The following is a 13,321-nucleotide window of genomic DNA, read 5'->3' on the forward strand; positions in this document are numbered from 1 at the left end:
CTAAGACCTGGAAATTCGGAAACTTTTAATTCAAGACAGGGTTTCTCTGTGGAACCCCAGCTGTCGTGGAACTCACTCTGTAGACCAGGCTGTCTTCAAGCTCACAGAGATCCACCTACCTCTGCCTCACGAGTGCTGGAGTCAAAGGTGTGTGCCATGTGCCTGGCTCTGGAAACATCTTTAGAGAAAAATCATACCACTTAAAATTCTTTCTTTCTTTTGAGACAGTAAGGCTACCCTCAAATACGTGGCCATTCCCATGTCACAACTTTTCAGGCACTAGGAAAAGGACTTTAAAATGTAACCTACAGTCTGGGGTTCAGTTTCTAGGCCTCTGCTTACCGTGCAGGAAGGCCTGGGCTCCATGCCCAGCACCCCATAAACCAAGTGTGGCTGTGACACCTGTCATCCCAGCACTGGGAAGTTAAAAGCAGGAGGATCCGGAGTTCAAGGTTTAAGTCCATCCTGAGCTACATGAGACCTTGTTTCAAAAAAGCAAAAAAATGCCAGACTAACCTATCTTGCTTGGTGTGGGTTGTAATGTGGGGGTTGGGGGTTGTGGTGACTGACTTCCTGGCTTTCACTTCCACTTTGACTGGTGGGGGAGACAGAGAGTTTTTCTTTCTTTTCTTTTCTCCTCTCTTTTCATTTTCTTTCCCTTCTCGGTGTCAGTGTGTTCTGGGTTGGGGACAGCGTGGCTGGTCCTCCTAGGCGGTGCAAAAGTGCCTGGATACTGACGGCTCCTCGTGGACCTGATGGGGCTGCCAGGGACCAGCCTGCACTTCTTAATCTTCCTCCTATTTATCCAGCTGGGCGGTGAGTGCTTACCTCACATCTCCTGGGTAGGGAGGGGTCCCCGGTGAGTGCCACATCTCTGCCATCTCTGTGGCCATGGTTACAGGAGATCATTGGTTTGCTTCTTCTCTTCTGCTGAGGGCCTGGCCCATAATCATTTCCCATCTCTTTAAGTTGAAGAAGCCCAAGGAAGGCGCACGAAAGGTGGCATGTTCTGCTCACAGCTCACAGCACACACAGAATCTGCACAGGCAGGTTCACGGACACCTCATGGGCCAGGCTGGGACCCACCTCTGCCATGACTGCTGTGGGATTTGAGCCAATTCTATGCTCTCTGTGCCTCTGCCGTCCTCTGCAGACCATGAATCTGCAGCTTGTTGGTCCTCTATCTCAGTTTGATGGACAAGGACTTCACAGCAGCAGGGTTGCTGGCTGTCAGGGCACACCATGAGCTGAGACTCATGGCAAGAGGCAGGAATCCCAGATTTCTAGAGAGGACCACCAGGCCACCATCACAGAGATAGCTGATTGGTGGTGGCAGAGAGGGGACAGCAAGGCCAGGAAAGATGGCTTCAGGCTGCAGGATTGGGGTCACCAGAGAGAACAGAAAGGATGAGGGGGCATACCTGTCACCTCAGAATCCAGAAGGCTCCCAGAGTTGGGCTCACCCTTGCCTGCGGTGTCCTGCACTCTCACGCAGGGCAGACACCGGTGCCCCAAGTAGCACAGGGACTCTGCTCACGGAACATCAGCATCTCCTGGTAGCCCTGACTGCCAGCAGCCATGTACACTCACAGGGACCTCAGCCTCTCCTGCCGAGAAGTACTCACTCTGCTCTGCCTATTGCTGTGCCCCCTGGAGCCGCAGGGATGTGAGAGAACTTAGAACTTGGGTAGTGAGGGAGGAAGGCCAAGGCTAGGACAGACAGATGGCCTGGAGGATGGGTGGATGGGTGGGAGAGTAGGTAGGGAGTAGGGGTGAAGGGGTGGGGTGGTGCTGGTGGGGTTGGCTAGTGAGCAGTCTGCGATTGCATGTGTTGATGGCAAACAGACATGCAGACAGGAAAGGGAGTAGGCAGGCTGACGCCTCACGTGTCCCACTGCTCTGTGACACTACTGTCATTTTCTCTTGCCTTTCAGTCTCCTGCAGAGACTGCTGCTTTGAGAGGCCACCGCCTTACCCAGATGGAGACTCAGGTCTGGCACATCCCCTCCCAAGCAGAGAGCCACAGCAGGCTCTGCCTCATCTTGTCCCCGTCCTGCTGTCCAGGCAGTTCCCTGGGAAGGTGGGGAGCTGCCGGTGCTCATGCTGAAAAATCTAATCTACCTGAATGGGGGGCTCAGTCAATCCAGCATGTGCAAAGTCCCAAGGTGGAGTTGGCGCTGCTACACGTGATGTCCAGAAACTGCCGGCAGGGCGGAGAAGGGCAAGCACGAGGAATGCAGAACACCCAGGACACTTCCGCTAGCAGAGTCTACCTCTCACACTCCCACCGTCTCCCCCAGGCTTCTTGTCCGGACCCAGGAACTTGAGCTGTTACAGGGTTTCCGGGGCAGAGTATGAATGCTCCTGGCAGTATGATGGCGCTGAGGACAATGTCACTCACTTCCTGAGGTGCTGGTGAGGACCCATCCCCACAGCCTAACTTGTTCCCCAAATCCACTATAGCCAAGATCTGTGTGAGCTCATGATTAACGTGATCCCTGCCAATCTTTGTCATGTGACAGCAACAGCATGTCACTACAAGGGATAGAAAGAGCATACAACATGTTCTTTAATCTTTATTTATTTATTTATTTTGGGTTTTTTCGAGACAGGGTTTCTCTGTGGCTTTGGAGCCTGTCCTGGAACTAGCTCTGTAGACCAGGCTGGTCTCGAACTCACTTTAATCTTTATTTTTTATTTTGGTCTTTCGAGACAGGGTTTTTCTGTGTAGCCCTGGCTGTCCTGGAACTCACAGAGATCTGCCTACCTCTGCCTCCCAAGTGCTGGAATTAAACAGTGCCCAATTTATTTTCTAGTCTTCATTCTCAAACTCACCTTTATGATTCTCTCCTGCCCATTCCCTCGCCCCACCCACCCGCTCCCTGATTCATCACTAACCTTCCTTCCGCAGCTTTGGCGGTGGGCGCTGCTGTTACTTTCCTGCAGGCAAGTCCAGGACTGTGCGGTTCTCAGAGCAGGCTGGCGTCCCTGTGCTTTCTAACGTCACGTTTTGGGTGGAGTCTCGACTCAACAACTGGACCATGAAGTCTCTGGAGATATCACTGTGCCTGTCCCACTGGAGTGAGCTCTCTGTCTTACCTGTCCCTCTGTCACCCCGGGTGTAGGACACTGCCTTACAAGGCAGTCTGGCTGCTTGGGAATACCCTATCATAGGACTCCTAGGTTTCTTTTGGCGTGGCCTGAGCCTCTGCTCGCTGCAGTCCTACAAGCCCCTCCTGTGTGTTTTCATGACTCAGCGTATGCTTGACAGAGTCCTGTTCAGGGTGTGCATGTGTGAGGATGTGGGTTGTGGGCAGCTTCAGGGACGCGGATGTGGGTGGGCTAGAGAGGGGGGCTGCACATCCTTCCACTGAGACTGGCAGAGTGAACCCCCAGACGCAGGAAATTAATCAGGGCAGCAAAAAGTTCACTTGTGTGTGGGAACATACCCCAGCAAGATGTTTGTTTTGGGGGCTGGAGAAGGCTGACGATGGGACTAGGATTTTCTGCAAACTCTACCTGGAGCCACTCCCCCAGCCCCCTCACTGGGGATTCTAGGCAGGGGTTCTACCTCTTATCATGCCCCCAGCATTTTGTTCGTTAAGTTTTATTTACTTTTATTTTACGTGTATGTGTGTTTTGCCTGCATATCTGGTGCCCAGGAAGGTCAGAAGAGGGCGCTGGATACCCTGGAGCTGGAGTTACAGTTCTGAGCTGCCATGTGGGTCCCCTCAGGTGCTTGGAACCCCTGAGTCATTTCCAGCCCTTTAATACAGTCAATTTTTCAGCCGTGTGGTGATGGCACACGCCTTTCATCCTAGCACTTAAGAGGCAGAGGCAGGTGAATCTTTGTGAGTTCGAGGTCAGCCTGGTCTACAGAGTTCCAGGACAGCCAGGATTGTTAGAGAAATCCTGTCTTGAAAAAACAAACAAACAAACAAACAATCTATTTTTTAAAAATCATTGGATTGGGGACGTAAGTCAGCAAGTAGTCATGATTAGCATACATGGAGCCCTAAGCACCACAAGTACCAGTCACGGGGGTGCACGCTTGTCATGCCTGCTCTTGGGAGGCCAGCCTCAGCTACAAAAGACCCTGGACTGAAAAAAAAAGCTGAGCCAAAACGTCTGTTACCACACACAACCCTGGGTACAGAATGCTGGCCTTAGCTGGGTCTGCAGGGGTCTCTCATCTCGTCAGAGTGACCCGCGGGTGGTACCGGTTACAGAATGCCCGCCTTAGCTGGGTCTGGAAATTTGCACTCAAGTGACAGGCACGACTCCCTCCCCCCAGTCAAGTTCAACCATCCCCTGGGAAACGTCAAAGTGTCACATTCAGATGGGCAGTTACGCCTGGATTGGAATGTTTCCGATGAAGTCCCGGCTGAGGTGCAGTTCAGGCGCCGGACCCCCACAACAAATTGGACATTGGTGAGTTTGTTTCCCAGGTCAAAGGTCACCTTTGCACCAATAATGTCGCCCTGTTGGTGTCTTCATCCTCCGAGCTGGGGGTTCTGCCTTCCTCTTGCTCTGATGGTGATCTCCCTGCTTGAGCCCCCCTCCCCGCATAGTGGCACCCCTTCCCCTCCCCGAGGATCCTGTCGGCATCACGCTTCTTTGAGAAGCTCGGGCTGCCTTTTGCTGCGGGGTCCCTGCAGTCCAGCCTCTCGCTCCCTCCGTGGGTGGTCGTCACCCTGCCCGAGGGCTAGCCCTCTCAGCCCCACCCATCCCGGCTTCACAGAGCAGTATGACCAGTCTTGCTTCCTCAGAATCATTTTCTCCTTTGCTCCCTCCCTCTTTCTCTCCCCAGCTCACTTCTCAGCCACTGGAGCCCCATGCCTCCCCCACTTCTGTGATTCTACCCAGGCCTCAGTTTTCCCCTCATACAAACGGGAAATGGGTCAGGAGAGCTGGGCAGCTCCACCTTTCACGTCAGTGCTGAGGAGGTGCTGGAGGGAGGGCGCTCAGGCTGCACAGTGAGGTCCAGGCTCCAAGAGCAAAACAGAAAAGCTTCAAGCACTCATTTCTGGGCCATGAAGTTTAAACCAACCACACACACAATCTCTTTCTCTTTTAGGGTGACTGTGGACCCCAGAATGACTCTGGCTTAGGTATGATTGGGGACATTCAGGACAGCAGTTCTGATGAGCATGAACCAGTCCCCTAGTGCATGCAGGACTGTGGCCTGCCCTCTGGCTCAGCGTGGGTTTATCCAATCCTGCAATCCACAGAGAGGTGGAAAAGAACCCGGCTCATGGTCGAGGGATGGGGCGGGGCTCCAGCGAAGGAGCAGGAGTGGCTGAAGAGAGACCCACAGACAATCAGAGCACACAGTGTTGGTCAGCCCCAGCACACTGACCCCGTGGTTAATGCCCTGCCTCTACCCAGAGTCCTGTCTTTGCCCTTGGGAGAATGCAGCCCAGGAGTTCCAGATCCGACGGCGTAGGTGGCAGCTCTCCTTGGGGACCCCTGGGGGTCCCTGGAGTAATTGGAGCAACTCTGTGTGTGTTCCGCCAGGTGAGCGGGCCCTGGGTTACAAGCACTAGGAAAGGGTCCACAGAGCTATGTGTCAATCATCCCAACATAGGAAAGCTGAGGCGGGAGGACTATGGTTTTGAGGTCAACCTAGACACCATAGCCAGACCCTCTCTCAAAAGGAATAAAGGATGTGCCAGCAAGTTCCAGACATCAGGCTGAGGGGATTAGAAGTAAGGCCACGGGGAAAGCCTGCTCAGGCCTCTGGAACAGTGCCCTGCCTCAGAGCTCTTCCTCACTCTGTGCGGTCTCTAGCTGCAGGCAGCAAGCCTGTGACTGAAGGTGTGGTGTCTCCTCTCTCCTTACAGAACCCTTACCCCAGCCTGAGGTCAAGTTCCTGGTGGAGCCACTTGGCCAAGTTGGAAGACGGCGTCTGACCATGCAAAAACAGGTGACCGGGTCAGCCTGGGCTGTGGTTGGCCTGGGCAGGGGCAGGTGACCGGGCCAGCCTGGGCTGTGGTTGGCCTGGGCAGGGGCAGGTGACCGGGCCAGCCTGGGCTGTGGTTGGCCTGGGCAGGGGCAGGTGACCGGGCCAGCCTGGGCTGTGGTTGGCCTGGGCAGGGGCAGGTGACCGGGCCAGCCTGGGCTGTGGTTGGCCTGGGCAGGGGTAGGTGACTGGGCCAGCCTGGGCTGGGGTTGGCCTGGGCAGGGGCAGAAGGTGGGAGTGGAGGAGAAAGAGACACAGGGAAAGGTGGGAGTGGCAGAAGCCACAGGTGGTGGGGTCAACTCTGAAGGTTGGCAGGGTATGGTGGCCAGCACCTGTCACTCTGGCACAGGAAAGGGGGTTCCAGGAGGTCATCCTCAGCCAGCCTGTGTGTGTGTGTGAGCAGGGGAGGGCAGTGTCCTGGGTCCTCATGCCCATCTCCTGTTCTGCAGTTGCCACAGCCTGCTGTCCCTGAGGGCTGCCTGGGAGTCGAGCGCGGTGCCCACGTGATGTACTTGGTGGATGTGAACATGCTGTCCTGTCCGTGCCAGCATCAGCCCTCAAAGACTGTGTCCCTGAGCGAGACGCTGAGCCTTTCTGGGGCTGCCTATGAGCTGGCCCTGGTCACTAAGACTCGCTTCGGCCGCAGCTCCAACCAGAAGTGGCACATTCCTGCCCAAGACCTTGCAGGTGCTCAGGGCCCAGGGGCGGGAACATGAGGGTGGTGGGATCCATCCTGTGCACCAAGCATGTGTGGGCCCGGGTTCATGTTTCACACAGAAGGATGAGATTAAGATGCTGTCCAAGTGGAAGGCACAGAAAAATTCAGTCGTTGAGATGTATGTCTAATGTAGGACTTTAAACCGCTCAAAGGGGCAACTGAGCCTCCAGCTCCAGCCGCGGGGATCTGACGTGCTCCTCTGGTCTCTGTGGAAGTGCACACACAGGACAGACAAGTTTTTAAAATTCTAATTGACAAGCTCTGCCTTAGACCAGCTGCAGTCTCCATCGGTGGGATGACGGGTTGTGCTGCATGCCCGCTGTGTGTATATCTGACTGAATTATCTCTCATGAGAAAGTTCACTGTCTCGCGTGTGCACACATGCTAGGGTGTGTGTGTGGAGGGCAGAGGCCAACCTTCCATGGGTTCCAGGGATCTAACTCAGTTTGCCAGACCTGGCAGCAATTGCCTTTACCTACTTTGCCATCTTGCCAGCCCCTAAAATATTTTTATCTACTAAACGGGAGACCAGTTGGGCACACTGGCTGTAACTGTCACTCCAGCACTCGGGAGGCAGAGGCAGGTGGATCTCTGTGAGTGCAAGGTCAGCCTTGTCTACAGAGAAAGAGGACAGCCAGGGCTACACAGAGAAACCCTGCCTCAAAAACCAACCAAACAAAAAGTATTAGCCTGGCATACAGTTTGTGCTCAATAGGTGCCAGTTGATCTCCTCAGAGGTGGAGGCAGAGTGTGGGTCTGGGATTGTCACTGATATGCTGGTGACACTTGGGGTTTCTTCCAGAGACGAGAACCCTGAATGTCAGCGTGGAAGGCAACGTAACATCCGTGCACTGGGTAGCCCAGGCTCCAGACACCACCTACTGCGTGGAGCGACAGGCATGGGGCCATGACGGGAACCACACCCACTGTACCCTGATTACACCGCCAGAAGACGGGGACCATGCTAGGGTGGGTATGTCACTCTCAGATAAATATCCTTGTGATAACACATGGCTAGCCCCAACCTGCGGGGTCTGTGCAGACAGAGGGGGTCTGAAGCCCAGAGAGGTGCCTCACTTACTCTGAGTGACACGGGCCGGAACCCTGAGGACTGGCATCTCCAACCTTGGCTGGGTTCCCAGACTCCTCCCTGGGCAGGTCACACCCTGGGCATAATGAGTCTCACATACGGTGGTGATTTAAACATTCTCCTGCCAGGGAAGGTGGCAATTCACAGTTGCTTGTTGTGAGTTAAAGAGGTCTGGAGAAGAAGCCAGATGGTCCCGGCAATGTCTGAGTTTGGGCTGGAGCCCTAGCGGGAGGGGGCGCACTTTCGTGGCTCTCAGGCCCAGCTGAGGCTGCAGAGCTGAGTTCCTTACCCACGGAATAGAGACTGGAATAGTGAGATGAAGGATCCAGGAGAAAGGCATAAGGGATTTGAGGTACGAGTCCTAGAAAACAGCACAGCCAGCACAAAGACTGAGGGTTAAGAGCACAGCGGATTCAGTGGCCTCGCTCTGCTGGTCCTTCCAGTGACCCACAGCTGGAGCTCAGAGCCTGCGCTGGGCCAGGGGCGATGTTACCGCCTCAATGTCTTCGGCTCCAAGAATCCAGAGAACCCAGTGTTGTGGTCCACGATTCTGTCCAGTTACTTCTTTGCGGGTAACGGTAAGTAGCTCTGACCTGTGCTTTGTGACCTTGTGACCTTGGAGTGTCAGGTGACCTGTGGACTGGTCAGGGGCTGTTGGCAGAATCAGGGCTGTGGGCAGAGCCAGGGCTGTGGGTGGAAACAGGTCTGTGGGCGGAGCCAGGCCTGTGGGTGGAAACAGGTCTGTGGGCGGAGCCAGGGCTGTGGGTGGAAACAGGTCTGTAGGCGGAGCCAGGGCTGTGGGTGGAAACAGGTCTGTGGGCAGGGCCAGGGCTATGGGTGGAAACAGATCTGTGGGCAGAGCCAGGGCTGTGGGTGGAAACAGGTCTGTGGGTAGAGCCAGGGCTGTGGGTGGAAACAGGTCTGTGGGCGGAGCCAGGGCTGTGGGTGGAAACAGGTCTGTGGGCGGAGCCAGGGCTGTGGGTGGAAACAGGTCTGTAGGCGGAGCCAGGGCTGTGGGTGGAAAAAGGTCTGTGGGCGGGGCCAGGGCTATGGGTGGAAACAGGTCTGTAGGCGGGGCCAAGGCTGTGGGTGGAAACAGGTCTGTGGGCGGGGCCAGGGCTGTGGGTGGAAACAGGTCTGTGAGCAGGGACAGGATTGTGGGCGTTGCCGAGAATGTGAGCAGGCAAAATGCTAATACTATGGTTGGAGTCACGTCAATAGTGTGGCCAAGGCTACACGTAGAACCCAATGGGGGTGTCAGGAAGTGGGTGGAGCCATGGCAGTGGGTGGAGCCTGGCGCGGTCACCGCGGTGGGCGGGGCCTTCCCTTGGGCAGTCCCACCGCTGAAGGTTTTGCGCAGCCTCGGCAGCAGGGACCCCGCGCCACCTGTCGGTGAGGAACCACAGCGGGGACTCGGTGTTCGTGGAGTGGGCGCCGTCGCGGCTGAGTGCCTGTCCGGGGGTCCTGATGCGATACGTCGTGCGCTGCGAGGCTGAGGACGGCGAGTGGGCGTCAGGTGCGGTGGGGCACGTCGGCGGGAACCCGAGGCTGGGCGCACCCCCTAGTCCTCCCTTAAACTTGTGAGCCTGTGAGGACCATTCTCACTTAAAGCACCGCTTTTATTTTTTTTTACACGTTTTAACTACGTGTTTACTGATTCGTTTACCGTTTATAATAACGTCGTGTCCGCGGAGCACGCGTGGGCCAGAGGACAGTTTGCAGGTCGGGCCCTGGGGTCGAACTCTCTTCAGGCTGCCTTCACCCAGGATTCACCCAGCCTGCCTTGCTTTTTGATTTTTTTTTTTTTGAGTCTCACTCTGTAGTCCAGGCTAGCCTCAAATTTACAGCAATCCTGTCTCAGCTTCCTCAGGAGCTAGAGGTGGAACCTTTGACTGTTTCTGCTAAACTTCGGCTATCGGTTGATGATTTTATGTGCACGTGTATTGCCCGCATTTGTGTCCGTGCACCACGAGCGTGCCTGATGGCTGCAGAGGCCGACAGTTGTGAGCTGCCCTGTGGGTGCTGGGAACTGAACTCGGTTTACCCTACAGGGCTGCCCCCAAGTGTCAGACTCGACCCACGTGTCATGAAAGGAGCCCTAACCCACGTTGCCTCCCTCCAGCAGAGTGGCTCGTGCCACCCACGAAGACCAACGTGACACTCCAGGGACTGCGCAGTGGCGTGGTGTACAAAGTCCAGGTGCGAGCCGACACTGCGCAGCTCCGAGGCGCCTGGAGCCGCCCCCAGCACTTCAGCTTCGGTGAGTGGGACCGCAGCCAGCTGCTTACCCAGAATGCACTTTACTGCTCTTCCTGTAATGACCTCCACAGCCCGGTGGTGGCCAAGATTCCCCCTGTAGCTTTCCATGGGCCTCCGCAAAAAGGACTAGTCGGAATTTCTCTTCTCCTTCGGCCTTCCTTACCTGCCTGCAATATTTGATCCCCACCCCCACTCCACACACTTGTTAAACTCCTATTCATCCTTCAAAACCATGCTGTAAAGTTCCCTCCTCCAGGAAGCTCTCCCTTCCTGCCTCTGATCACAGCGACAGGGTAACTGCTCTCTGCCCTCTTGACTCCTTGGGTTGCTGCACCTGGGTCAAACTGTCTTCCCTAGTCAGGTGGCTTCTGCCCTGCGGGGTGGGAAAGAAGGAAGGGCTCACCTCCCTCAGCTCAAGTTGTCCCTCCCGCCCACAGAGGTGCAGATTTCCCGTTTATCCATCATTTTCGTGTCCCTGGGGAGCTTTGTTAGTGTACTCCTTCTCGGCGGCCTCGGATACGTTGGCTTGAACAGGTAAGTCTCGCCTTCCTCCTCCCGAGCTGACATTAGGGCAGTGTTGAGCCCAAAGTGTCTATCTGTCCTGGTCTTATAGACAAGGAGACCGGGCACTGAGGGCCAGGAACCAGATGTACGGGGACTCGGTCACACCACACCCTTTACAGCATAACGGGAAAAAAAGGGAGACTCAGAAGCCCCCTCTGATCTGCCACCCTTTCTTCCCAGGGTGGCCTGGCACTTGTGCCCACCGCTGCCCACACCCTGTGCCAGCACGGCTGTGGAGTTCCCTGAAAGCCAGGGCAAGCAGGTAAATGTTCCTTTTCAGCTTCGGACTGTTGTTTGGTGCACATTGTGGGCGGGCTGGAAAGCCAGACAGGCAGCGGAGTCTTCTAGAAGTCATATCATAGAAGCAGAACCTAAGTGGCTTCGACAGACAGGGAACTTGAAAAGCAAACGCCAGGCTGCGTGCTTCAGGCATGGCTGGACCCAAGAACACGGGATCCTGCTCCCTGGGAATAGCTCGCCTCCTGAGGGCCTCACCCCTGACTGGTTCAGGGGACTCTCTGGCCTCCCCGTTAGCTGCCGCCTAAGTCTCAGGGCCAGATCTGATTGGTCCACCTGAGTCACAGGCTTAGTGGAGCTCGCGTCTAGAGTGCTCTGACCAGTCCAAAGAGATGCATGGTCACGTGGGCTGAGGAAAGAGGGGCACTCCTGAGAACACCCGACTACATAGCTTGGGCCGAGGCACTGGTCCCGCCCACACACCCTCATGCTGTCCCGCCCCCTCATTCAGTCATGGCTCCGCCCACAGCCCTGGCTCTGTCCCTCCTTTAAGGCTTGGCAGTGGCGCAGCCCTGAGGACTTCCCGGAGGTGCTGTGCCCGCGAGAAACGCTGGTGGTGGAGGTGGCCCAGGACGCGGGGGACGGGACGGGGTCGCCGCAGGCTGCCCCTGCGCCCGCCCTGCACACCGCGCAGTCTTTAGAGGACGGGAGACAGATGCCCGGACGCCCGGAGGCCAGGGGCCTGGGCCAGCACTGTCCCTGCAGCGGCCTGGCCCACGAGAGACTCCCGCTGCTTCTGGGGGGTGTGACCCAGGGAGTCTCCACATTTGGCGATCTTTGGTGGACTCAGAGGACTGATGAGCCAGAACACTTCAGCCGTCCTGTGGGTCAAGTGGACTGACGGGGCAAGCCTGGGCCCTATCATTGGTCTCTGCTTCGGGTCCTTCAGATTGAGGGGACCTGGTCCTGTGCCCTGGGCTGGGCCTAACCCCGCGAGCACTAGACAGGGAGTCTGGATATTAGAGCGTCATAAGCGAGGTGACTGGGGGCTCAGCACCGTGAGAGTGGGCGGCAGGGCCTAGACATCTGCGGGAAGTCACACATCCAGACTCAGTTTCCCTGTGGAGTACTGAGCACTTAATAAATGGGCCTTCCCAGTGACTGACAGCTGAAGCTGGCCTTCCTGTGCACTTCCGGGGTAGCCTGAGCTACATGAGACCCCGAGTGGAGGACAGTGAGTTGTACCTGGGTGGGAGGGACAGTGGTGGTGTGAGGCCTCGCTGTCCAGATCAGGGGCCGCCGCACCCCAGGTGCACCCCATGTCTGCTCCTGTCTGCATAGCCGCGAGATAAAAACACGCGTCCTTAACTGCTCACGTGACCGCCAGGGGGCAGCCGCGGCCGCAGGGTGTGAGAACCCGGAAACCCGGCCTTTTACAGGAGTAACCGCCCCCAGGGCCAGCTCTAGGAGGGGGGGTCCAACCGCACCGTGGTTCCTGTAGCTCAGGCTAGCCCAAACTCCCAGTCATCTGGACTCAGGCTCTCCAGCGCTGGGGTGTGTCGGGTTCCTCCAGGCACCCAGAGGCTGAGCTGGTCAGAGGAGGCTGCGCTTGGGAGACTTTTCCAACACAAATGGAGTCAGCCTGGGGGGCAGGAGCAGTCAGACCAGACCTGGGGGTGGGGAGTCAGTCACCTGCATCCGGCCCGCATGGTGACCAAAACTTTCCATCCAGCTCCCTGTTTGTGTCCTACCGCTAACAGGAAGGACAACAGGCCAGGAGAGGGTGACAGCCTAGGAGTCCTCTTCCCCGCAGAGAGGGGCTGGGGGCGTGGCTCAGGGGAGAGTGATTTTCTTTAACGCAGGTCGCCTTGGGTTCTACCCTCACCAGTCTCAAACATCAGAACACTGGCAGTGAACCAGGCACAGCCTGCGGTGCATGAGATGTCTCACAGAATGGTGCAGGCAAACACAGATGCAGCCATCAACAAACTGGAACCATGATGGGGGCTGAGAGGGTACAGGGTGAGGGATCCAAGAGGAGGCCAGCAGCCGTGTGGAGAGGCTGGATAAAGGTCTGTGGCCAGGGACACAGGCAGTTCACCGTCCTCAGCCTTAGCCTCCAGAGTGCCGGGTGACCGGTGTGCGCCCTCCTTCAGCCCTCTTGGTGGTTTCCATCTGTGGGTGGCAGGTGTGGAGCCTGTCAAAAGCAGGGACATGAGCTGCCTCAATTCCTCCCCAGGTGCCTCCCTGCGGTGTCCAGGAGCCTCTGCCTCTGGCTGGGATGGGTGGATTGTCACAGGTTCTGGGGAACATGTCCCGCGGGCAGTGACCAGACCACAGAGCAGCTCCAGGGTCGCCACCTGGCTGCTGGTGCTCTAAATCTGTTTATTCACACTGCGTTCACACCCCACACACTTGCTCATTTAAAGTGCACAATTCGTTGACATTTAGCACACATTCACTTGGTGTGCAAACTGTCACAGCCCCAAGC

General features: G+C 56.5%; 1 protein-coding gene across 1 annotated transcript; it reads left to right on the top strand.

Annotated features, from left to right (window-relative positions):
* Positions 1-737: 737 nt before the first annotated feature.
* On the top strand, positions 738-12,071 carry Il12rb1 (interleukin 12 receptor subunit beta 1; the record flags this gene model as incomplete). The annotated part of the gene is made up of 16 exons (XM_041674184.1): positions 738-816; positions 1,935-1,991; positions 2,301-2,415; positions 2,912-3,081; positions 4,295-4,431; positions 5,078-5,111; positions 5,389-5,517; positions 5,844-5,926; positions 6,412-6,649; positions 7,483-7,653; positions 8,214-8,348; positions 9,131-9,286; positions 9,896-10,030; positions 10,467-10,563; positions 10,774-10,855; positions 11,384-12,071. Coding segments are annotated over 16 exons (2,166 nt in total), but the record flags the coding sequence as incomplete, so codon positions are not given.
* Between the last annotated feature and the right edge of the window lie 1,250 nt (positions 12,072-13,321).

Source organism: Microtus oregoni, unplaced genomic scaffold, assembly GCF_018167655.1.
Source record: "Microtus oregoni isolate MIOR12 unplaced genomic scaffold, Mior012 000025F_ref0000491, whole genome shotgun sequence".
NCBI lineage: Eukaryota > Metazoa > Chordata > Mammalia > Rodentia > Cricetidae > Microtus > Microtus oregoni.